Source organism: Pelophylax lessonae, assembly GCF_965119305.1.
Source record: "Pelophylax lessonae genome assembly, chromosome: 1".
NCBI lineage: Eukaryota > Metazoa > Chordata > Amphibia > Anura > Ranidae > Pelophylax > Pelophylax lessonae.
Genome location: NC_138768.1, coordinates 488,401,084 through 488,428,381, shown reverse-complemented (window position 1 = coordinate 488,428,381; position 27,298 = coordinate 488,401,084). Strand labels below are relative to the sequence as shown.

The window sequence follows — 27,298 nt, the reverse complement described above, 5'->3', positions numbered from 1 at the left end:
AGAACAAGTTACATAACAGTAAGGCTAAAGCATAAATATCCACTTGCCAACCATGCACTGTAGTTTTACTGCTACAGTATGGGTCAATTGCTTAGAATCGCAGGTAGAGGGTGCACGCACAAGTGCCCACCTGGCTATGCAGTCACTGGCTCCAGCACATGCCAATCAGCGGTTTTCGAGCCAATGATTTATGGCCAGAACCTGCTGATCCTCGGAGCGGGTGACAGGAGAGAGATTTGAGTATGTAAACATCTCAGAGCTCTCTTCTGACAGTGGTGATGTGCTGGTTTTTGTTTCCCTGCAAAGCAGGGAATAAAAGCCAGCCAATTGCCAAGTAAAATCAGCACACATTACACATAGTCAACATTTTTGGGCACATATTTACTTGCCCCAGATGTTAACCCATTCCCAGCCAGTGTCTTTAGTACATTGTCCATGTATATTTTTAGCACTGATCACTGTGTTAGTGTCACTGGAGATGTCAGTGGCAATTAGCCTGTTACCACAAAGTGTTAGTGTTAGATTGCCTACCATCCCACTATATGTCGCGGATCACCGCCATTACTAGTATTAAAAAAAATAAATAAATGATACAAATGCCAGTAAATATCTCATAGTTTGTAGACGCTATAAACTTTATGCAAATTAATCGATATACACTTATTGGGATTTTTTTTTTTAACCGGTTGCCGACCGCCGCACGACTATATACTGCGGCGGTCAGCCCCGGCCAGGCAGAGTGACGTAGCGGTACGTCACTAGCCTTCGCCGCTCTGGCGCGCGCGCACCCGCGGTCCCGCCGATGACTCGATTGGGTTCAGAACCGATCAGTCATCAGGTCCAGGCCAATCATTTTTGGTCTGGACCTGTTGATCGGTCCTGCCCAATCAGATCTCCCTCTAAGCCTGTGAAATGTAAACACAGGCTTAGAGGAGATGTGCCCTCCCCTCCCAACGGTCTTTTCGGATCCAGCGTGAGAGGAGAGCACATCTAATTGTAAGTACAGCACCAAGCACGTACATACACACTTAGATAGGCACATTTCACCCCCGATCGCCCCCCCAATTAACCCCTACAGCACCTGACACAACACACACTATATACAGCATATAGCATATACCTATATACCTGTATAAGTGTGATTTGTGAACAGGTGTAGCCCTTGCGACCCCCCCTTTTCCACTCAAATTACCCCCCACCCCCCCCTAATAAAGATTTAACCCACTGATCTCCCCTGACCCCCCCCTGATCACCGCCGTTAACCCCTACACCCTCTGTCACATCAGCACTAATACAAACGCAATATACGGTGTTATTGTATTTTTGTATTAGTGTGATTGTGATCAGAATTAGCGCAGGCGACTAAGTTTCTGTCCCAAGAAGGTTTAGGGTCCCCGCCACCCGCCCAATAAAGATTTAAGCCCCTGACCCCCCCCTGATCACCCCTACACCCCCTGCCATAACACACACCGTATACAGTATATAGCATTTTGCTATATACCCGTATAAGTGTGATTTGTGGTCAGGTCTAGCGCTTGCGACCCCCTTTTTTCCACTTGAATTACCCGCCACCCCCCCCTAATAAAGATTTGAGCCCCTGATCTCCCCTGACCCCCCCCTGATCACCGCTAGTTAACCCCTACACCCTCTGTCACATCAGCACTAATACAAACGTAATATACTGTGTTTTTGTATTTTTGTATTAGTGTGATTGTGATCAGAATTAGCGCAGGCGACTAAGTTTGTGTCCCAAGGAGGTTTAGGGTCCCCGCCACCCGCCCAATAAAGATTTAATCCCCTGATCCCCCCCTGATCACCCCTACACCCCCTGCCACAACGCACACTGTATACAGTATATAGCATTTTCTATATACCCGTATAAGTGTGACTTGTGACCAGGTTTAGCGCTTGCCACCGTTCCTTTTATCCTTAGGATACCCGCCAGTCCCTCCCAATAAAGATTTAAACCCCTGATCCCCCCCTGATCACATCCCGTTAACCCCTACACCCTCTGTCACATTAGCACTAATACACACATAATATACTGTTTTTACTGTATTTTGTATTGGTGTCATTGTGACTTGAGGTTGCGCTAGCTAGCTAGTTTCTTTCCCAAAGGAGGTTTAGGGTCCCCGCCACCCCCCCCCAGATCCCCGGCGCATAGTTTAGAAGTAACCCCTTGATCACCACACACGCACGCACGCACCTACACTTCCATTTCTAGTATAGTGTTTGAACAGATCAATATCTGATCTGATCAGAGCTATACTAGCGCCCCCATAGTTTAGGGTTCCCAAAACGCGGTGTTTGCACGATCAGCACTGATTCCGGCCAGCACCTGCGTTTAACCCTTTCACCCAGGTAAGTGTAGTAATCAATAGATTACTGTCACTTACAAAAAACACAAGACACAAAACCGCTGTGTTAGCAGAGTCAGGCCTGATCCCTGCTAGCATTAGCAGTTTTTTTGGTAGCGCTTGAAATAGTCTTCGACAACCAGGTGCTTTTATTACCTGTGAGTCGCATCACTGTACGGGTAAATTTAGTTACCAAAATGTCTAAACGTTCGTACAGTGATGAAGCTATTTACAGTATGATGACCATGTCAGGTGAGAGCGATGGGGAAGCCTCACCGGCAGAATCAGGGTCAGTATACGAACCAGATGACAGCAGCGGCTCCCTGACAGACAGCTCCGACGACAGATGGGTCCCTGTTAGACCCAGGCGTACCCGACCCCATTCTGGTGTTGTTGAAATGCAGGAATCGCAGGGTGCTCGTATGGAGCAGAGTGTGGGTACTAGTGCCGCTCATCCTTCTGGCGACCTGGCAAGCGCCAGCGGCCTAGTACAACCTGGACCTAGTACAACCAGCACTGCAGTAAGACCTGGTGACGTGGCGAGTCCCCTAAGTGCAGTTGAAGCTGGTGCGGTGGCTAGCACAAGTAGTGGCCCGCAGCCACCGCGTATTCGAAGACAGGCCCGTAGAGCCCATAGTGCCCTCCCTGATGCGCTGGCATATCCCAATTGGCAACCCACTGATTCTACAGCGCCAGTACTTCCCCCATTCACCGCCCAACCTGGAATCCACGTGGAGACAGCTGGTTTTACGCCCCTGAACTTTTTTGAGCTGTTCTTCACGGAAGATCTTTTCAGATCTATTGTGGATCAATCAAATTTATATGCTCAACAATTTATCGCCGCCAACCCAAATTCGCACCTTGCCAGACGATTCGGCTGGAATCCTATAACGGTTTCCGAATTTAAGATCTTTCTGGGCCTTTCCCTCCACATGGGCATAACTAAACAAAGTGAATTGCGGCTATATTGGTCCACTAGCCCAGCTCACCATATGCGCATGTACTCTGCCTCCATGTCCAGGGGGAGATACGAGCAAATTCTGCGATTTATGCATTTCAGCGACAATGAAATCTGTCGTCCTCGGGGAGACCCTGCATACGATCGGCTCCACAAAATTCGGCCCCTCATAGACCACTTCAATCAGCGGTTTGCAGCCTTGTTTACCCCCGAACAAGTTGTCTGCATTGACGAGTCCCTGATTAAATTTACTGGCCGTCTTGCTATCAAACAGTACCTCCCCAGCAAGCGTGCCAGATACGGGGTCAAGTTGTATAAGCTCTGTGACAGGGCCACAGGCTATACAGTTAATTTCCGTGTCTATGAGGGAAAAGATAGCACTGTGGAGCCCCCGAACTGCCCAGACTACATAGGGAGCAGCGGTAAGATTGTTTGGGACTTGGTGTCACCCTTATCCGGAAAGGGGTACCATTTGTACGTGGACAATTTTTACACAAGCGTGCCACTATTTAGTCACCTGCTTGATTTACAAATTGGCGCATGTGGCACCGTGCGACCTAATCGCCGGGGCTTCCCCCAACGGCTTGTAAATTCCCGTCTTAGTCGGGGGGCGAGAGCCTGCTTGAAAACGGACAAATTACTTGCGGTGAAGTGGAAGCATACACGGGATGTTTATGTTCTGTCCTCCCTTCACGCAGACACGACAGTCCAAATCCCTACGGCAACTGGCGTTATGGAGAAACCCCTCTGTGTCCACGAATATAACCTTAACATGGGAGGGGTGGACCTTAACGACCAGCTTTTGGCGCCGTATTTAGTTGCCCGTAAAGCCAGACGCTGGTACAAAAAAGTGTCTGTTTACCTTTTCCAATTGGCTATGCTGAACGCCTTTGTCCTATACAGGGCGTCAGGACGAACTGGACCCTTCCGGGAATTCCAGGAAGCGGTCATCCTTGCCTACCTGTACCCAGGAGGCATGCCTGCCCAACTTCCCCTTCCAGATGCAGTGAGCCGGCTGCATGAGAGGCATTTTCCTTATGCCCTCCCGAGTACCCCTACCCAAATACGACCCCAAAGACGATGTCGTGTCTGTAGCAGGCGCGGATTTAGGCGTGACACCCGTTATTATTGTCCCAAATGTCCTGACCATCCTGGTCTCTGCATCGGGGAATGTTTTGAGCGCTACCATACACTAGTGGAGTATTAGTGTAGGGTACAGCACGACACAGTGTAGGGCACATAAACACAGGGTCTCGAAGGATGTTGGATGTCCATCGACATTTTGAGAGACCCAAGCTGGAAGAGAAGATCGCAGAAGATCGCACTCCCTCCCAAATCAAGAAATAAAGGAACAGTTAGAAAGTAAAATAAAAGGATCCAAAAACTGTTGTGGTGTCAGTAATTTTATATGTCCTTCTACTCCTTCCTACTATACTTTTTTCAATGTCCTTTGTTTGTTTTTTCATTCTTTTGTGACCTGTTTCTCTTGCAGGTAATTGTCGGCTACCACGCATTGATTTTATATATTCTGACACAAACAGCGTTTGCGCTCAGCATATATGGATACCTTTGCTGATAGCAGCTGTGGTGATTTTCTGATTTCAGCACTGCAGTTAAAATCTTATTTTGGTATACGTGGATAGCGCCGTGTATACCCATCATTAAATTCAGTGGGTGGTTGTTTGGGCGGTTAATGATGAGAATCCAAAATTTTTTGTTGTGTCAGTCATTTTATATGTCCTACTCTTCCTAATGTACTTTTTTTTAATGTACTTTGTTTGTTTTTTCATTCTTTTGTGACCTGTTTCTCTTGCAGGTAATTGTCGGCTACCACGCATTGATTTTATATATTCTGACACAAACAGCGTTTGCGCTCAGCATATATGGATACCTTTGCTGATAGCAGCTGTGGTGATTTTCTGATTTCAGCACTGCAGTTAAAATCTTATTTTGGTATACGTGGATAGCGCCGTGTATACCCATCATTAAATTCAGTGGGTGGTTGTTTGGGCGGTTAATGATGAGAATCCAAAAACTTTTGTTGTGTCAGTCATTTTATATGTCCTACTCTTCCTAATGTACTTTTTTTTAATGTACTTTGTTTGTTTTTTCATTCTTTTGTGACCTGTTTCTCTTGCAGGTCCCTCGTCGGCTACCATGCATTGATTTTATATATTCTGACACAAACAGTGTTTGCGCTCAGCATATATGGATACCTTTGCTGATAGCAGCTGTGGTGATTTTCTGATTTCAGCACTGCAGTTAAAATCCTATTTTGGTATACGTGGATAGTGTCGTGTATACCCATCATTAAATTCAGTGGGTGGTTGTTTGGGCGGTTAATGATGAGTAATACTACGCATTATTCCTGTGCTGATTTCTGATAGGTTCTCTTTTTTTCCGTTCAGCCCACAGGCTGCATGAAAAAAAAAAACCTATATGCCAAACAAGGACCAGCAATGTACTGGTACGTTGCTGGACTTTGAGTGGTTGTACCAGGATGATGCCTGCAGATTTAGGCATCATCTTGGTATCGTTTTTTACAGCCAGCGGTCGGCTAACATGTAAAAGCAATCCTAGCAGGTAATTGGCCGCTAGACTGCTTTTACATGCAGTGGGAGGGGTCTCCCCCCCCCCCCACCGCCGCCTTCCGCAGCCTTCCGTGGTTTTTCTCGGGCTCTCCTGTCCCACCGGTTAACCCGAGAGTGCAGCCGGTGGTTCAGTTATCTAACCATAGAGCTAATTGAAGATTAGAATGGCTCCAATCATCTCTATGGCCTAAGATGCCGGAGGCTACGAGCATTTCATGACTTCTTTTTCGCCAGAAATAAACAGGGCCATTGGGAAATTGGGAAAGTATTTTATCACACCAATTTTGGCGTGGTCAGATACATTAAGGTCAGAGGAGAGATCTAGAGTATAAAAGACCCCAATTTTTTTAAAAAAGAGTACCTGTCACTACCGATTGCTATCATAGGGGATATCTAAATTCACTGTGATAACAATAAAAATGATTTAAAAAAAAAAAATTAAAGGAAAGGTGTCAAAATAACATAAAAAAGCAAAAAAAAAAAAAATTGAGCCCCCCCCCTTTCCCCCCGTGCTTGCACGCAATGGCACACGCAAGCGTTGGTCTAGTGTCATATGTAAACCGCAATTTCAGCATGCATGTGAGGTATCGCCGCGATCGCCAGATCGAGTGCAGTAATTTTTGCAGTAGACCTCCTCTGTAAGTCTAAAGTGGTAACCTGTAGAGACTTTTAAAGTTTTTAAAAATGTACGTACGTTGTTGCCGCTGCGCAGGCGTGCGCAATTTTTGAAGCATGTCATGTCAGGTGTCTATAAACTCGGCATAAGATCATCTTTTAAATTTTACCAAAAAAATTGGAATTATATAGTGTATTTGTGCAATAAATTAAAAAAAAATGTATTTTTTTCGCAAAAATTGCGTTTGGAAAATCTGTGCGCAAATACCGTGTGACAAAAAAATTTGCAACATCCCCCATTTTATTCTATAGGGCCTCTGCTTTAAAGAAATATATAATGTTTGGGGGTTCAAAGTAATTTTCTAGTAAAAAAAAAATATTTTTTCATGTAAACAAAAAGGCACAGAAAAGGCTTGGTTTTCAAGTGGTTAGAAGAGTGGGTGATGTGTGGATAAGATTGAGCATAAAATGCCGGGACAGTTCAAACACCCCCCAAATGACCCCTTTTTGAAAAGTAGACACCCAAAGCTATTTGCTGAGAGGCATGGTGAGTCCATGGAATATTTTATATTTTGCTACAAGTGTCGGGAAAATTATTATTTCTTTTTTTTTTGTTGTTTTTTTACAGAAAGTTGTCACTAAATGATATATTGCTCACACATGCCATGTGTATATGTGAAATGACACCCCAAAATACATTCTGCTGCTTCTCCTGAGTACAGGGATACCCCATGTGTGAGACTTTTTGGCAGCGTAGCTGTGTACGCGCCCCCGAAAACCAATCCACATCTTCAGGTTTTCTAATGGCGTAAATTGCTGATTTTACCCCTGACTACCTGTCACAGTTTCAGAGGCCCTGAAATTTCAAGATAGCACAAAACCCCCCCAAATGACCCCATTTTGCAAAGTAGACACTCCAAGCTATTGGCTGAGAAGCATGGTGAGTCCATGGAATAGTTTATATTTTGCCACAAGTTTCGGGAAAATAATTTTTTTTTTTTTTTTAACACAAAGTTGTCAGTAAATGATATAATGCTCACGCATGCCATGGGTATATGTGAAATGACACCCCAAAATACATTCTGCTGCTTCTCCTGAGTACAGGGATACCCCATGTGTGAGACTTTTTTGCAGTCTAGCCGAGTACAGGACCCCGAAAACCAACCTCCACTTTCAGGCTTTCCAAGGACGTAAATTGTTGATTTCACTCCTGACTACCTATCACAGTTTCGGAGGCCCTAAAATTCCAAGATAGCACAAAACCCCCCCAAATGACCCAATTTTGCAAAGTAGACACTCCAATCTATTTGCTGAGAGGCATGGTGAGTATTTTGCAGCTCTCATTTTTTTTGGAAAATGAAGAAAAAACAGGAAAATGCATTTTTTTTCCTCTTTTTTCAATTTCCAAAACTTTGTGACAAAAAGTGAGATCTGCAAAACACTCAACATGCCTCTCTGCAAATAGCTCAGGGTGTCTACTTTCCAAAATGGGGTCATTTGGGGGGGTTTTGTGCTATCTTGGAATTTTAGGGCCTCCGAAACTGTGATAGGTAGTCAGGAGTGAAATCAACAATTTACGCCCTTGGAAAGCCTGAAAGTGGAGGTTGGTTTTCGGGGTCCTGTACTCGGCTAGACTGCAAAAAAGTCTCACACATGGGGTATCCCTGTACTCAGGAGAAGCAGCAGAATGTATTTTGGGGTGTCATTTCACATATACCCATGGCATGTGTGAGCAATATATCATTTACTGACAGCTTTGTGTAAAAAATAAATAAATATATATATATATATATATTTCCCGGAACTTGTGGCAAAATATAAAATATTCCATGGACTCACCATGCCTCTCAGCAAACAGCTTGGGGTGTCTACTTTCCAAAATGGGGTCATTTGGGGGGGTTTTGTGCTATCTTGGAATTTTAGGGCCTCCGAAACTGTGATAGGTAGTCAGGAGTGAAATCAACAATTTACGCCTTTGGAAAGCCTGAAAGTGGAGGTTGGTTTTCGGGGTCCTGTACTCGGCTAGACTGCAAAAAAGTCTCACACATGGGGTATCCCTGTACTCAGGAGAAGCAGCAGAATGTATTTTGGGGTGTCATTTCACATATACACATGGCATGTGTGAGCAATATATCATTTACTGACAGCTTTGTGTAAAAAAAAAAATATATATATATATATATATATATATTTCCCGGAACTTGTGGCAAAATATAAAATATTCCATGGACTCACCATGCCTCTCAGCAAACAGCTTGGGGTGTCTACTTTCCAAAATGGGGTCATTTGGGGGGGTTTTGTGCTATCTTGGAATTTTAGGGCCTCCGAAACTGTGATAGGTAGTCAGGAGTGAAATCAACAATTTACGCCCTTGGAAAGCCTGAAAGTGGAGGTTGGTTTTCGGGGTCCTGTACTCGGCTAGACTGCAAAAAAGTCTCACACATGGGGTATCCCTGTACTCAGGAGAAGCAGCAGAATGTATTTTGGGGTGTCATTTCACATATACCCATGGCATGTGTGAGCAATATATCATTTACTGACAGCTTTGTGTAAAAAAAAAAAAAATATATATATATATATATATATATTTCCCGGAACTTGTGGCAAAATATAAAATATTCCATGGACTCACCATGCCTCTCGGCAAATAGCTTGGGGTGTCTACTTTCCAAAATGGGGTCATTTGGGGGGGTTTTGTGCTATCTTGGAATTTTAGGGCCTCCGAAACTGCGACAGGTAGTGCAGAGGTGACATGAACAATTTACGCCATTAGAAAACCTGAGAGTGTTGATTGGTTTTCGCGGTCCTGTACACAGCTAGGCTCCCAAAAAGTCTCACACATGGGGCATCCCCATACTCAGGAGAAGCGGCAGAATGTATTTTGGGGTGTCATTCCACATATACCCATGTCATGTGTGAGAAATTTATCTTTTAGTGACAACGTTGTGTAAAAAAAAAAAATTAAAAAAAAAAATTGTAATTTTCCCGAAACTTGTGGCAAAATATAAAATATTCCATGGACTCACCATGCCTCTCAGCAAACAGCTTGGGGTGTCTACTTTCCAAAATGGGGTCATTTGGGGGGGTTTTGTGGTATCTTGACATTTCAGGGCCTCCTAAACCGTTATAGGTAGTGAGAAAATGCAATGAAAAATGTACGCCCTTTGAAATTCTGATGGTGGTGATTTGTTTTCCGGCTCCCGTACACAGCTACGCTCCCAAAAAGTCTCACATATGTGGTATCCCTGTACTCAGGAGAAGCAGCAGAATATATTTTGGGGTGTAATTACACATATACCCATGGCATGTGTGAGCAATATATCATTTCAATGACAACTTTGTGTAAAAAAAAAAAAAAAAATTTTTTTAGTCATTTTTCAAACACCTGTGACAAAAAAATAAAATATTCAATGAGCTCAACATGCCTCTCAGAACATTCCTTAGGATGTCTACTTTCCAAAAAGTGGTAGTTTGGGGGGGTTTTGTACTGCCCCGCCATTTTAGCACTTCATGAAATGAGATAGGCAGTCAGAAATTAAAGCTTCGTAAATTTCAGTATTTACACCATAGTTTGTAGACGCTATAACTTTTGCGCAAACCAATAAAAATACGCTCATTGATTTTTTTTTTGTCAAAGACATGTAGCTAAATATATTTTGGCCAAAAAAAATGACATAAATTGAGTATATTGGATATTTTTTAAAAGACAAAGTTGAAAATGTCATTTTTTTGCAAAATTTTCGCTCTTTTTTTATTAATATCGCAAAAAATAAAAAGCGCAGAGGTGATCAAATGCCACCAAAGGAAAGCTCTGTTTGTGGGAAAAAAAGGACGTAAATTTCGTTTAGGTACAGCATTGCATGACCGAGCAATTATCAGTTAAAGTCACGAAGTGCCAAGTTGAAAAAAGGGGTCTGGTCCTTTAGCAGCCAAATCCTCCGGGGCTTAAGTGGTTAACCAAAGACATGTAGCAGAATACATATTTGCTTAAATGTATGAAGAAATCTGATAAACTTTTTTATTGAATATGTTTTATAACAGAAAGTACAAAACATTGGGGTTTTTCTTTCCAAAATGTATGCCTTTTTTCCATTTAAAACAAAAATTAATAAAAAAAAAAACAGTGGGGACAGAAAGCTCTATTTGTAGAAAAAAAATGATATAAATGTAATTTGCATACATCATTGCATGACCGTGCAATCGGCAGTTAAAGTAGAGCAGTGCCGAATAGCAAGAAATGGTCTGGTCATGAAGAGGGTAAAATCTTCCAGAGCTGAAGTGGATATATACTGTATGTTGCCTTATGAGTTTATGTGTAATCTCCCTTACCGTGTTGTGATGAGGAGTTATGTATAAATCTCCATCAGTAATTATAAATATTAATGTAAATATATATATGTACGAGATATTGAGTTTTGATTTTACATTTAGTTGATATATCATTATCAATTATATGAAGTTGGGTGACTTCAGTCTGCAGGCAATAGTAACTTGATTAACAAGTCCATTTGAAAGGCCAGCCGGCTATTCACATTTAAACACATAAAATGTATCCCATTCAACAAGTCTGTTCGCTGGGAGATAGTCTGTTGATATGCTAAATAGTATCATCCTTTACTTAAGTTTCTGGGAGCCAGACTTCCTGGGGCCAATGAAACTAGCTGAATTGATCACGTCACGTCCACCCTTATTTCAGTCTCCATATCAAAGAATTAAGATATGCAATGAAGATTGACTATCGGTTGAAGGGTTGGACAATGGGCCCAGGAGATGAACCCTGCATCTTAATTTTCATTTTCAAAGTAAATTAACAGGTTCTCCCCCCAACAGAGAGGAGTGGTTAGCAAGGGGCTGAATTATGCTAAGCTAGGCGAGGAGGAAGTTGTCCAATCCTGAACGAGATACACCCAGAGGGAGGAACAGGGCAGGGTAGCTGAACCAATCAGAATAGCCCTATACAAGTCTATGCAATATGGTTCTATATTAGCAAAGGTGGAAATAGAGGGACTTCCTGTTTTTGCATGGCAGACCAGGATGAAACACTCAAGGGAATGGTAATTATGAACGTTTAATGTATACATGGCTTGTCCTCTTTGTGTCTGTGTTCGTATACGAGTATCATACTCTATATTTGTTCATTTAAACTAGGAATATTTTCCATTTGTTTGTATGTACCATAGATAGATTGTTGTAAATTAAATTAGGCTTTCAAACTATATACCAATAAAATAAATTGCTGTTTTAAAGCTTTCATTTATAGTCAAAGAACTCTCATTTTTAACCCACATATTGTCTGAGGTAAATTAAATCTCATATCTTTCGGGTAACACTGTATATTTAAAGAGTTTATGTACTATAACTGTTCATGTTGTCCAGATCTTCACCAGGTTGGAGAGAAAGGTATATTGAGGAATGTGAGCCAATGTTATTGCAGCTTATGTTGTAAGGAGTCAATCAATAGTATTAAATCCCAATTTTAGTAAAAGAGTAAGAGTTTTTCTCCCTCTTGGAAGGCAGTGAAGGACTATTTTCTTATGTGAAAAAAAAAAATTAGAGGAAATCTGAACTCTATCGGTATTGGATTCCTTGTTTTATCAGAGGTTGAGGGAGGAATTTGAAAGACCTTCTATTTTAAACTGTAGTGGGAGAGAGAGACAAAAATAATTGCACCAAATGTCCTAGTACTTAGATGTCGTGCATGTTTCTAGCCACTTGCGTTTGTGCATGTTTCTAGCCACTTACATCCTTGACCGTATAAAAATGTTGTTTGAATGTTGTTTTTCCTTGGGGATCCATCCATGTGTGGCGATGTAAGGGCTCCCTGGATTCAATCTAATTACAACTTGTTCTGGAAGGTCCAGAACTATTTCTTTTAGGGAATATCCAGCCTGGACAGTGTCTTTTATATCTTTAATTGATTCAGGGAGTGCCCATATATGAAAATTTTATCTATGTGACCTTTTTTTAGGACTTCAAAGTGTCAAATTCATCTGCTCAGTCAGCCCATAGAGCACGTGTGTCAAACACAAGGCCCTCGAGGCCATTTCATGCGGGACCCCCCTCGCCTCTGCTTTAACCTTGTCTCAGCAATCAGCAGCAGAGAGGAGGATTGAACTCAGATCCTGCGCTTTTCTGTGAAGCCGCGGAGAGGCTTGTCTCTGCCCCCTCACCCCCTCTTCTTGGCAGCAGCACAGGGAAAGACCAAACTATTTCTACAGATCCTGCATCTCTGTGCAACCACAGCACCTACTCATTTCCGTCCTCCCCTGGTCTCAGCATTCAGCAGACTCCAGCCCTCCTCTGGTCCTCCTCTAGACCCTGCATTTTCTGTTTCCCAGCTCAGCCTCTAGCTTCTTCCCGGCAGCAGCACAAGGTAAGGGGGTATGCACTGTGATGTAATGGAGGGTGGGGGACACATCTAAAGTAAGGGGGGTAGTGTGCTCTGGACATCTGGTCTTACCGATAAGCAGTGAGCCTTCCCGGCCGACAGAACACAAAGATTACTGCTAGTGGCTATAAAAAAATATATGACAGGCTGGTTGTACCCAAGTCAGTCAATCAATGGATCGACTTGGGTACATTCAGCCTGTACATACAGTATCTCACAAGAGTGAGTACACCCCCCTCACATTTTTCTAAATATTATTATATCTTCATGTGACAACACTGAATAAATTACACTTTGCTACAATGTAAAGTAGTGAGTGTACAGCTTGTATACCAGTGTAAATTTACTATCCCCTCAAAATAACACACAGCCATGTCTAAACTGCTGGCAACAAAAGTGAGTACACCCCTAAGTGAAAATGTCCAAATTGGGCCCAAAGTGACAATATTTTGTGTGGCCACTATTATTTTCCAGCTGTGCCTTAACCCTCTTGGGCATGGTGTTCACAAGAGCATCACAGGTTTCCACTCCTTCATGACAAACTCACAGAGCTCGTGGATGTTAGACCTTGCGCTCCTCCACCTTCCATTTTGAGGATGCCCCACAGATGCTCAAAAGGGTTTAGGTCTGGAGACATGCTTGGAGGTGTGTTTGGGGTCGTTATGTTGCAATACTGCCCTGCGTCCCAGTCTCCGAAGGGAGGGGGGATCATGCTCTGCTTCAGTATGTCACAGTACATGTTGGCATTCATGGTTCCCTCACTGAACTGTAACTCCATGCAGACCAATTTGATGCAGTGTGCGGCCTATGGTCGTAGCACCGACACGCTGACCCACCACCCCTTAGAACTCTGCAGCAATGTTGGCAGCACTCCTACATCTATTTCTTAAAGACAACCTCTGGATAGGACGCTGAGAGCATGTGCACTCAACTTCTTTGGTCAACCATGGCAAGCCTGTTCTGAGTGGAACCTGTCCTGTTAAACCACTGTATAGTCTTGGCCACTGTGCTGCAGCTCAGTTTCTTGTCATTCTTCTTATAGCCTGGGCCAGTAGAGCAACAATTCTTTTTTTCAGATCCACAGACAGTTCTTTGCCATGAGGTGCCATGTTGAACATCCAGTGACCAGTATGAGAGTGATAACACCAAATTTAACACACCTACTCCCAATTCAAACCTGGGGCCTCGTAGCACTAACGAGTCACATGACACCGTGGAGGGAAAAAGGCTAATTGGGCCCAATTTGGACATTTTCACTCAAGGGTGTACTCACTTTTGTTGCCAGCGGTTTAGACATTAACCACTTTAGGACCGGAGGATTTTCCTGCTTAACGTCCAGGCCACTTTTTGCAACTTGGCACTGTGCGAATTTAACTGACAATTGCGCGGTCATGCAACGCCGTACCCAAACAAAATTTACGTCCTTTTTTCCCACAAACAGAGCTTTCTTTTGGTGATATTTGATCACCTCTACGCTTTTCATTTTTTGCGATATTAATGAAAGAGCGACAATTTTGAAAAAACAACAATATTTTTCTACTTTCACAGTTAAAAAATATCCAATATATTCAATTTTTGTCATATATTTAGGCCAAAATGTATTTAGCTACATGTCTTTGACAAAAAAATTCTCAATGAGCGTATTTTTAACCGCTTTAAGACCGAAAGATTTTACCCCATTCCTGACCAGGCCATATTTTGCGATTCGGCACTGTGTTACTTTAACGGACAATTGCGTGGTCGTGCGACGCTGTACCCAAATTAAATGTATGGCCTTTTTTCCCCCACAAATAGAGCTTTCTTTTGGTGGTATTTGATCACATGTGCGATTTTTACTTTTTGCGCTATAAACAAAAAAAGAGCGACAATTTTGAAAAATAACAATATTTTTCACATTTTTTTTATATGAAACCCCCCCCCCCCCAAATGTAAAAATCAAAATTTTTTAACAGGCCAATTTGTTTTCTGCTACATATGTTTGGTAAAAAAAAAATCACAATAAGCGTATTTTGATTGGTTTGGGCAAAAGTTATCGCAGCTACTAACTATGGGAAATTTATGTCATTTTTATTTTTTTTTTTTAACTAGTAATGGCGGCGATCTGAATTTTTTTTTGGCGGGACTGCGACATTGCGGCGGACAGATCGGACCCCTAACTGACATTTTTTACACTTTTGGGGGTACCAGTGACATTACTACAGTAATCAGTGCTATAAATATGCACTGTTACTGTAATAATGACACTGGCAGGGAAGGGGTTAACTTAATTGGTGATCAAGGGGTTAAATATATGCCTGGTGCTTACTGACGTGTGTGGGGGGAGGGGACTGTGTGACACAGGCACAGATCACATGTTCAACTATGCTGAATCCTGTAATCTGTCCCTGCCTGTCACTTAGGAGATCCGCCCGCTTTGTTTACACAAGTGGGCGGATCTCCTCACTCGATCGCAGACGATCGGGGAAGAGCGGCGGTGATCACCGCCTCTCCTCCCCTGGCCCGACTCCCGCTGTGTCTGAATACAGCGGGAGCGAGCCTTCGGTGGCGCGCGTGCGCCGCCCACAAGGGGAGGAGTCCAGCGACGTAGGTCTACGTCGCTGGACGATATCGAGCCACTTTGCCGCAGTACGCTCCATGTGAGCGGTCGGCAAGTGGTTCATGGCTGTGTGTTGAGTTATTTTGAGGGGACAGCAAATTTACACTGTTAAACAAGCACAGTGTGCATGGACCCTAAGAATGTGTGCATGGACCCTAAGAATGTATCTATCACTTTTTGGAGTTTGTCATATCTTTTTGAATAGCAGCATTCAAATATACAAGAAAGGGACAACATCATCAGCAGGCGCTGGTGAATGTGTTAATACAGATCATGCTAATAAGAGAAGGAAGCAGGCTTTTGTCAGAAAAGGACACCTTTATTTCAGTTGCAAACATACTATCTAATGGTCTATTGCTTACAACATGCATGTTATACTGAAAGATTTTTAACCACAAAAAAATTACCTGGGTTTGGCTGCAGGTATTCAGTTGTCTTAGCCAGGACATCAGTCACAGCTTTACTGGTTACATCCACTTTCTAGAAATAGAAATTGATAGACTTAAAAAAAAAAAATGATACAATCATGGTAATTGTAGAACAAAGTGGACCAAAATAAACGGTCCTCTAGTAACACCAACCAAAAGGCTTACTGCCAAAATGTGGGTATAGCTCCCACCCTCTAGATTTGGACATTATGCAAATCAGAAGAGACAGTTCCATCTAGTGGCTATACCCTGGTGCCTGCAGTCTAGCCAAGTATAAGCAGGGGCAACAGACCAACAACATAAGGGAACCTATCAGAGGGGAGGGAGCTGTGTCCTCCAAGAGGACACTGGATTTTTTTATGTATGGGACATTCAAAAGTTGTGCCCAACGTAATCCCCCCCCCCCCCCAAAAAAAAAAAAATAGCATATCATACATTGTACTTCTTTAGTGTGGTCATGCCATTACAAAGCTCCATGTTTTGGTAAGAGGTTTAGGACAGCAGGTGGGAGGGAACTCTCTCCCCCTCACCAACGGATAGCACACTGGAAGCCAGCAGCTGACAAACTTGACATCATGGCTTAGTAAATTCAGCCCCATCGTCGATCCTCTCACTGGGTCCAGGGGAAGCAAGAGCATCTGCTGTATCCATCAGTGGACCGCTTGATCGGACCAGGAATTTACCAGTCTTGCAGTTGTGTCAGAACACCATCACCAACATTATTTCCCCACTGTTGAAAGATCACTTGGAACACCTCCTGATACAGAGACAAGTATTTTGGGTCTAGGTGTTAATGATTCTGCAAGCCCAGCTGTCAGTTTTCCACTCCGGGTATGGGGACCTTCAAAAAAAAAAAAAAAAAAAAGGGCCAGAACCTGGCCCTGTGATCAGTGAAAGATGGGTTCCACTTTTTAGGCTGCCATCAGGCTTTTTTTTTTCCTGTTCAGGCAATTTACGTAAACCACTGGTATATCTTTTGTTAGACTATATTCTCGTTTGACAATCCAACACAGCTGAGAAAAGTCTTGAATCCTGTATCTCCTACAGGTTAACTGGCATAGTGGATTTGTCCTGGATCCAGCAGTCCTGTCAACATACCCAGAACATGTTTCCGGCCAGGGAGGGCAGTGTTTGTTGTAGACATTATAATGCAGAGAGGCAGGGAAGAACCAGGAGCATTAACACTGGCAGCTGCAGCAGGAAAGCCCTGGTCTGTAGACAAAGTCAAATTTTCCTGTCTGTTAAACGGTGCTGGAGTGGATTTGGGCAGCAGGATCCCTCTCAAAGGAGGAGATCATGAGCCCCAGACCTGGCATGTAGCTTTTTAAAAAGCAGCTTGGCTGTTTTAGAATAATATGTATAAGGGACAGAAGAGGACTAAGCTCTTCCACAGGGAGGAAAACTCTCAGTAGTCTGGTATCCAGGGTTAAGCTTTGATAGTATGGGCATGGAATAGGAGACAGTAAAAACTACTGATGGTTTAGAAACCAGCTGAAACACAGTGGACTTTGTAAGGTGATCTGCTGGCATGTCCACAACTCCAGAGCTTAAACAGCTCTGAAAATTAAGAATTCTGTGAAAAAAATTGATTTTTTTAAGAACTTACCGTAAAATCTTTTCTCTGAAGTTCGACAGACGCAGCTCCTTATCTTCATGACTCAGTGTTATGCGCCTCCTTCTAGGAATAGGCACTAGGCAGGAAAAAAAATCTAACCACGCCTATGGGGGCTGTCCCTGCAGGCAAAACCCCTCCGACTGCTATCAAACAGTTAAGTTGCAAGCAGTGTTTAGAAGACAAAAAACCCCATACCTCAGAAGTAGAGGGGTGGGTGCTGCATCTGTCGATGAACTTCAGAGAAAAGGATTTTACAGTAAGTTCTTACAAAAATCCAGTTTTCGCTATCATTCATCGACAGACGCAGCTCCTTATCTTCATGACTCATAGGGATGTCGCAAAGCAGTATCATGAGGGGTGGGAAACAACGCAGAAACAAAGCATAAGTCCCCAATGGCTAAACTTAGCCAATCAAGCAACATGGAGCTCAACCAGGAACAACTGGAGCTCACCCGGAAAAAATTGAACCGTCAAAGAGAAACGAAACAGTTCTCTTATAAACTGCAGCCTGCAAAACCTTGTGCCCAAAAGAAGCATCCGCAGATGCCAACACATCCACCTTGTAGAATTTTGTGAACGTATGCACAGACGACCAAGTTGCCGCCTTGCAAACTTGTAGCACCGACGCCTGATGGCGTAAGCCCAAGAGGCATTCAGCGCTCCCGTAGAATGAGCCTTTACTGGGAAAGGAGGAACCTGACCCCTCAGTGTTTAGGCCTGTACCACCGTCTGCCTAATCCATCTGGAAATGGCCGCAGCAGACCCAGCCAATCCCTTACAAGGTCCATCAGTAAGGACAGAAAGAGCTATTTTCTAAAGGACTCAGTGGTCTCTAAATAAACCTTGATCGCCCAAACCACATCCAAAGAACGTAAGCCATATTCCTTAGGATGGTGAGGTTTAGGGCAAAATGAAGGCACACAATGTCTTCATTCAGATGAAAAACAGAAACCAGCTTAGGAAGGAACGACTGATTAGGTCAAAGTACCACCTTATCCCTGTGTATCACCAGATAGGGTGAGCGGCAAGACAACGCCGCCAATTCAGATACCAAGAAGGCAACCTTCTGGAGACAAAGAAAGCCGAGAAATCTTCCAATTTTTTTCAAAAGGAGGATTTTGAAGAACAGATAACACCAGATTAAGATCACACAGAGGTAACGGCGATCGCTTCGGAAGAGCCATATGGTGCACTCCCTGGATAAAAGTCCTGATTAGAACATGCGTGGCTAACAGGCATTTTAAATATAGCCAAAGCCGAAACTTGGCCTTTGATAGTACCCAAAGCCAACTGCTGTTCAACCTCTTTCTGCAAAAAGGCCAAAACCCTAGCGATCGAAAACAAGCGAGGGTGCGCCTTCAGCGGTTCACACCATGAAATGTACGAATTCCATGTACGATGGTAGATCTTCCTGGAAGTTGATTTCCTAGCCTTCAAGAGTGTAGGAATCAGAGTCAGAAAGACCCCCATCTCTAAACACCTGTCTTTCAACAGCCATGCCGTTAAAGCCAGCGGTTACAAAGCAGGATGGAAGATCGAACCTTGAGAAAGCAGATCTTCCCTGAGAGGAAGTCTCCAAGGGGTATCGGTGACCAGCCTTATCAGGTCTTCGTATCAAGATCGGTGAGGCCAGTCTGGAGCCACCAGAATGGCCGGAATGTTTTCCACCTATCCTGCGCAGAAGCCTCGGCAGGAGTTTCAATGGAGGAAATGTATAAATCAGACAATACCAACCCCAAGGAGCCACCAGTACATTTGGTGTCAGCCAGAGGATTTTGAGACCTGGCTATGAATCTCTGCACCTTCTTGTTGAGGCGAGAGGCAAACAGATCGACCTCGGGAGTCCTCCACCGGACACACAGGAGGAGGAACACCTCTGGGTGTAGGGACCACTCTCTTTGATCCAACACCTGAAGACTCCGGTAATCCGCCTGCCAGTTTTCCCCACCTGGAATGTGTACAGCAGAGAGGGCTGGAACAACGCTTTCTGCCCAGGCCAGAATCTTGGCCACCTCCTTGGCCACCAACACACTCTTGGTGCCCCCCCTGGTGATTGATGTGAGCCACAGCCGTGGCGTTGTCTGATTGAATCCGAAACGGACAACCTTGCAGACGAGTCGTCCAATGACTCAGACAAAGCTTTATCGCTCTGAGCTCAAACACATGTATTGGAAGTATTGACTCTTCCATCGCCCAGGTACCACTGTATAAAACAACGGAAGCAAGGACTTGCCCTGGCACAGTGCTGGAGACTGAATCCACCACAACAGAGAAGATTTTGTGTTGTGGCTCAACCGAATCACAGAATCCAAGGAAAATACACAGCGGTAAACAGAGGATGTTAACATACAGCGACAACATGAAAATCATATCTTAATTGAAACATCTCCTCTCAGGAAAGATACGGAACTAGACAGTCCGGGATCCCAGTTGTACCCCGAGAAAGGGTCTCCACAGCACCATGACTGCGCAGACTAAGCCGTCCACGGCAGTCAAACCTTTTTGGACTTTGGATCCTTTTTCCATTTTACAAGAATCTCCCTTTGCAAAGGCCTTGTATGGAACTGAGCAAAAGGAACAGCCTCGAAGGTCGATACCATCAGACCCAAGGCTCGCATGCAAACTCGTAGAGAGGACAGATTGTTGTCTAACAACTCAATCGCCCCCTGCAATTTTTCAACTTGTCCAGGGGAAGAAAAACCCTCGCCAAGGCTGAATCTAGAGTCAAGCCGAGTTAATCCAGTATCAGAACTGGAGTCAGTGCGGATTTCTTGAAATTAATGTTCAAAACAAACTCCTGCAGAGTTCTGACTGTGATTGTCAGATCCCCAACAAGGCTGAATGAGATTCCGCTCTCAACAGGAGATTGTCCAGGTACCCCAGTACCACAATCCCCTGCCGGCACAGTGACGGAAAAACAAATGCTTTCGGGGGCCGCATACGGCTAGCGGGCCATACGTTCCCCACCCCTGCCTTAGTGGATTTAATCCCTTCAATAAGTTTGTCCAAAGCCTATTCATCTAGAGCTTTTATCTAAAGGGTTACGTTTTTCTCCATCTATAGGACCCAATAAATTCACTTTAAAGATTTGAATAGGTTTATTCGGAATTTGACTGCAAAAAGATTTTATATTAACCTCCCTGGCGGTAATCCAGAGTGTGGCTCGGGGTTAATGTTCAGTAGCAAAAGCGGTGGCCCTGAGCCACACTCGGTATGTTCCTGTAGAGAAACTTACCATGTCCCTGCGATCCCCTTATGTCCTCCATCTTCCGGGTTCCCTTCCCTGCAAACGCCACGATGCAGGGGGACAGTACCCGGTGGGGAATTAAAAAAAAAAAAAGACATGACACATTCACATTGCAATGCATGTGAAACCATTTCACCTTAGTTTTGTCCCTAGTGCTTTGTCCAGTGCCCTGCCTGCACTTTTACTGTTCTTTCTGCCTGGAAACTTGAGAACGTCCATTGCGTCCAAAAAGCGTTTTAGGTCAAAAGTGGTTTTAGACCAGCCAGAAAACCGCAATAGTGAATTTGAATTACTTGAAGAATTGAGCGGTAGTGTTCCGTGAGGAAATTCCTCATCAGACGCTGAAAGGGACGGCAGCGACAATTCTGCGACTGAGCGCAGTGATGTGCTAATTTGGTGCTCTATTGACTACAGTACGGCTCAGGCAGTGCCCCCAAGATTCCCATTTACAGGAGCACCTGGTATGAAAGTAGACGTTGAACATGACAACCCCTTGGCATACTTACCATTATTTCTTACCGATGAGGTTATTGGAAAAAATTGTTACTGAGACAAGTACAAAGAGCAACAATTAGCTACCCTGCATCGGAAGTTTTGAAAAAGCAGAAAGTGGGAACCAGTGACCAAAGAGGACATTTGGAAATTTCTGAGCCTAAGAATATTTCAGGGAGTGGTGGGGAAACCCCTGCAGAAGTGTTATTGGTCAACACATTACTTGCCACTCCATTCTTTGGCACAGTCATGTCAGAGTACAGATTTTTGCTGATCATTAAATATTTACACTTCGAAAACAATGAAGAATTTGATGAAACTACTCAACCTGCACCAAGACTAAGGAAAATTTGGGAAGTACCTCAAATAATTCTAAAGAATTTCCAACTGAGCTATGTGCCAGAAAGAGATATCAGCATAGGTGAAAGTCTAATGGCCTACAAGGGAAGGCTCAGCTGGGTAGAATACATTGCATCAAAGAGGGCACAATTTGGTGTAAAATCATACATGCTATGTGAATTGTCAACTGGCTATATTTGGAATTCAGTCATACACTGGAAAAGGAACAAAATTCAATCCAAAATAATAGCAACTATGGAATGGCCACATCTTTCGTTCTTTCACTCATTGAGCCATTGCTAAATCAGGGCTATTGCCTAACAATCGACAACTTTTATACGTCTCCTGGATGTTAGGAGTTTCTTCTGCAAGACAAAACAGATGCCCATGGAACCGTTAGGGCTAACCGGTGTAACATGCTGCCAACATTTGGCAGTAAGAAGCTGAAGAATGGAGAAATGTTTGCCTGGTAGAAAGGCATGACAAGAAAGAGGTGTGCCTAATGAGTACAGATCATAATACCTCCACTGTCAGGGTACGCACGAAAGGTGGGAAAGAAACTATGAAGTCACAAGTGGTGATAGACTACAATAACACCATGGGAGGTGTCCACAGAGCTGACCAAGCAATGACATTCTATCAAGCAATATGGAAACAGCAAAAGAAGTACTACAAGAAGACCGTCAGGCATCTTCTTGAGCAATGCTTGTGGAATGCCTACATTCTCTCAAAAAAAGAGTGACAAGCTTGTGATTCATTCTGGCTTCACTTGGAAAGTTGCCGAACGTATGTTTGTGAACACTCAAGCACCATCAATGGCATGGAATAGAGCTGGACATTGTGCTGTAGGCGTTGTCAGCCAGGAACACCTGACTGGTCATCACTTCATGGATTACGTCTCACCAACCGAGAAAGTGAGCACCGAAAAGGATGTGCGTGGTTTGTAGCTCAAAGCGAGATGACAGTGGAAGGAAAATCAGAAAGGAAACCAGGTTCCATTGTTCCGATTGTGACAGGCTTTGTGCAGTCCCAGGTTTCAAAATTTTTCATATCCAGGATGTTTACTAAACCAATATGCCGTGTCTGGTATTACAGCGATAAGTAATATTGCACCCTTTTTTTGTATATAAGGGAAGGGGGAGGAAAAAAGGGGAAAGGGGGGAATGGGAAAAATGGGAAAATTTGGACTTTAAATGAGATTCTTGCCATTGAGTCTCCATCCCTATATTCAATTAAAAAATAGAACACAGTGTTCAGAAATAAATTGGGACTTTAGATGAGATGTGGCCAGTTTAAAACTAGTGATGTAAATGGTATTTCGCATACACATGCTGGTAAGCATAAAAACAGGTATATAATTATTTAACATCACGTGTTTATTAATACGTCCATGGCAGTTAATAGCACAGTACATATACAATACAAGATCAATAAACAGGCATACACAAAATGTATATAGACCAATAAATATAATAATCTGGTGAAACCATACACAATGGTAAGAACAACATAAAAAATAATAAATAGAAGGATTTCCCAGCCAACTATGGTTGGGATAAATGAAAAAAAGATTGGATGCATGATGGAATTTGTAGATGAAGATAGCCTCATTAGTTCAACGCGTTTCGTGAAATTGTTATCACTTCCTCAGGAGAAGGCATAATTTTAATATCTAGAGAGAAACATATGTATGAATAATATTGCACCCAAGGACAGGATATGTTTTGGAATATTGGGTGAGATATATAACTTAAACATAGGTATTGACTGTCAATAGGCTGTGAATCACCCGGAAACAAGTCTAGGATGGGAACGGAGAGAGCGTAATCCCCGCACGAGGCCAAAACGTAGGGACCATACACCTGGTAAAGATCTTGATGGCCGATCTTAGGGGGCTCAACTTGATAATCACGTAAAGCTGTATAGATATATCAAACCGATAATATATATAAGGAAACCTATAATATTGTATTGATATAATCAGTGAGCCCAAGACTAAGATACCAGGAGAACAATACAAATTGTTTTTTTCCTTTTCCGTTACACAGCACTGTTTTCTGCTGGTTATGTGAGCCACCTGCTTATGCTGCTTCACACTTTTTACTTATGTTTCTTTCACCACTCCATCTAGACTGGCTGTTCGCTCAGCCTTACACAATTTTGTTTGTTCCCCTGGTATCTTAGTCTTGGGCTCACTGATTATATCAATACAAAATCATGCCTGCTCCTGAGGAAGTGATAATTTCATGAAACGCGTTGAGCTAATGAGGATAATGAGATCTTCATCTACAAATTCCATCATGCATCCAATCTTTTTTTCATTTATCCCAACCATAGTTAGCTGGCAAATCCTTCTATTTATTATTTTTTATATTGTTCTTACCATTGTGTATGGTTTCACTAGATTATTTATTGGTCTATATACATTTTGTGTATGCCTGTTTATTGCTCTTGTATCATATATGTACTGTGTTATTAACTGCCATGGACATATTAAAAAAAACACGTGATGTTAAATAATTATATACAGTGGGTACGGAAAGTATTCAGACCCCCTTAAATTTTTCACTCTTTCTTATATTGCAGCCATTTGCTAAAATCATTTAAGTTCATTCATCTTCCTCATGAATGTACACACAGCTCCCCATATTGACTGAAAAACTCAGAATTGTTGACATTGTTGCAGATTTATTAAAAAAGAAAAACTGTAATATCACATGGTCCTAAGTATTCAGACCCTTTGCTGTGACACTCATATATTTAACTCGGGTGCTTTCCATTTCTTCTGATCATCCTTGAGATGGTTCTACACCTTCATTTGAGTCCAGCTGTGTTTGATTACACTGATTGGACTTGATTAGGAAAGCCACACACCTGTCTATATAAGACCTTCCAGATCACAATGCATGTCAGAGCAAATGAGAATCATGAGGTCAAAGGAACTGCCTGAAGAGCTCAGAGACAGAATTGTGGCAAGGCACAGATCTGGCCAAGGTTACAAAAAGATTTCTGCTGCACTTAAGGTTCCTAAGAGCACAGTGGCCTCCATAATCCTCAAATGGAAGACGTTTGGGACGACCAGAACCCTTCCTAGAGCTGGCCGTCCGGCCAAACTTAGCTATCGGGGGAGAAGAGCCTTGGCGAGAGAGGTAAAGAAGAACCCAAAGATCACTGTGGCTGAGCTCCAGAGATGCAGTCAGGAGATGGGAGAAAGTTGTAGAAAGTCAACCATCACTGCAGCCCTCCACCAGTCGGGGCTTTATGGCAGAGTGGCCCGACGGAAGCCTCTCCTCAGTGTAAGACACATGAAAGCCCGCATGGAGTTTGCTAAAAAACACCTGAAGGACTCCAAGATGGTGAGAAATAAGATTCTCTGGTCTGATGAGACCAAAATAGAACTTTTTGGCCTTAATTCTAAGCGGTATGTGTGGAGAAAACCAGGCACTGCTCATCACCTGTCCAATACAGTCCCAACAGTGAAGCATGGTGGTGGCAGCATCATGCTGTGGGGGTGTTTTTCAGCTGCAGGGACAGGACGACTGGTTGCAATCGAGGGAAAGATGAATGCGGCCAAGTACAGGGATATCCTGGACAAAAACCTTCTCCAGAGTGCTCTGGGCCGAAGGTTTACCTTCCAACAAGACAATGACCCTAAGCACACAGCTAAAATATCGAAGGAGTGGCTTCACAACAACTCCGTGACTGTTCTTGAATGGCCCAGCCAGAGCCCTGACTTAAACCCAATTGAGCATCTCTGGAGAGACCTAAAAATGGCTATCCACCAACGTTTACCATCCAACCTGACAGAACTGGAGAGGATCTGCAAGGAGGAATGGCAGAGGATCCCCAAATCCAGGTGTGAAAGACTTGTTGCATCTTTCCTAAAAAGACTCCTGGCTGTATTAGATCAAAAGGGGGCTTCTACTAAATACTGAGCAAAGGGTCTGAATACTTAGGACCATGTGATATTTCAGTTTTTCTTTTTTAATAAATCTGCAACAATGTCAACAATTCTGTGTTTTTCTGTTAGTATGGGGTGCTATGTGTACATTCATGAGGAAGAAGAATGAACCTAAATGATTTTAGCAAATGGCTGCAATATAACAGAGAGTGAAAAATTTAAGGGGGTCTGAATACTTTCCGTACCCACTGCATGTGTATATGAAATACCAGCATGTGTATATGAAATACCATTTACATCACTAGTTTTAAACTGGCCACATCTCATCTAAAGTGCAAATTTATTTCTGAACACTGTGTTCTATTTTTTAAAATTGCACCCTTGTTTGGACAAATTTCAGTGTTTTGGATTTGATTACATTATTGAATAAATGTATATTAGAATTTATGATTTCGTGTTTCAAACTTTATCATACCCGGGATGTCTACTAGGCTCTTGTTTGGAAAGATTACAGGCCTACAATATGAAACAGATTTCCATGCAAAACATTGTACAGCTTTGACATTCAAAAATACTGACATATTCAGACCGCCAGGGAGGTTAAGAATCAGTAGTGTGCCTATAGAGAAAGCACATAGTCCTGACTTTCGATTTTGATACGTTTCCTGTGCCTTTCTATCCTTATGGAATTATGGGATGATGGAATGTTTACACAAAGTCCTACTGAATGTTTTTCCATTCCTGATATTGTACAAACCGGTTTTCGACCCAAGTCATCCTTTTTTCCGGTTTCATCAAAAGGACCATATGTGAAAACCTATTATCAGGGGACTTATTGAGACCTTCTGGCCCTTTGCAATTCCCATGTTAAATATAATAAATAATCTCTAATCTTTCAAGATCTGAAAGGTCAGCTTAAGATGGAATTGGAATCGAAAGGCGATATAATCAAGCAGGCAGGTAAGAGTGGTAGCCTTGTTGTACAAAACAAGGTTCACTACCTTACTGAAGCCTACCACATCGGATGCAAATAATTATGCCATCATTAAGAGTGACCCGCTACCTGGTTACCAGTCACAATTGAGGAGGCCTATATAGATGGGGTGCTGGACAAGAGAAAGAAATCCTATTGCCATCGGTGAGCAGCACCCTGTACTTTTTTAACCCAAAATCCACAAATCAGTGGATAACCCCCCGGAGAGACCCATTGTGGCTGGTACAGATATTTCACAGTATATTGATTCATTTTTGCAACCCGTTGTGTCACAATTGCCTGCTTTCGTTAGGGATGCCAATCATATTATCAACATCCTTAGACAATATCAGCGGGAGGAGCATTATTTATGGGCATCATTAGACGTGTGCTCCTTCTATACCTCAATCCCCCATGAAGTGAGCCTTACAGCTCTTCAACATTTTCTATTTAGGGATCCTAATATGAATCATAGGCAAGCACAATTCCTGATAGATGCCACAAAATTTTGCCTGAATTTTTTTGGAGCACAATTTCTCTTTCAACAGAATTTCTATCTCCAGACTAATGAAACGGCAATGGGAGCAAATTTTACTCCCTCTTATGCCAACATCACAATGGGGTTTTGGGAAGAAAATCATATCTGGAACCATAACCCTTTTACGAGGCACATCGTCCTGTTTGGCCGATAGATCGATGATATGCTTTTGATTCGGAGTTAGTCATAAGGATTGTGACACTAGTCACTTTTGATTAGGTCTTTAAATTTACTCATGTAGTTGATCCCATGTCATTAGT

General features: G+C 42.9%; 1 protein-coding gene across 2 annotated transcripts in view; it reads right to left on the bottom strand.

The window, feature by feature from the left end:
* Positions 1-27,298, bottom strand: part of SH3GL1 (SH3 domain containing GRB2 like 1, endophilin A2) — a 919,809-nt gene that overhangs the window by 584,666 nt on the left and 307,845 nt on the right. For both annotated transcript variants that reach the window (XM_082263930.1, XM_082263931.1), the window contains exon 3: positions 15,913-15,985. In XM_082263930.1, the coding sequence (XP_082120056.1) occupies positions 15,913-15,985 (73 nt within the window). The remainder of the gene's footprint in view (positions 1-15,912; positions 15,986-27,298) is intronic.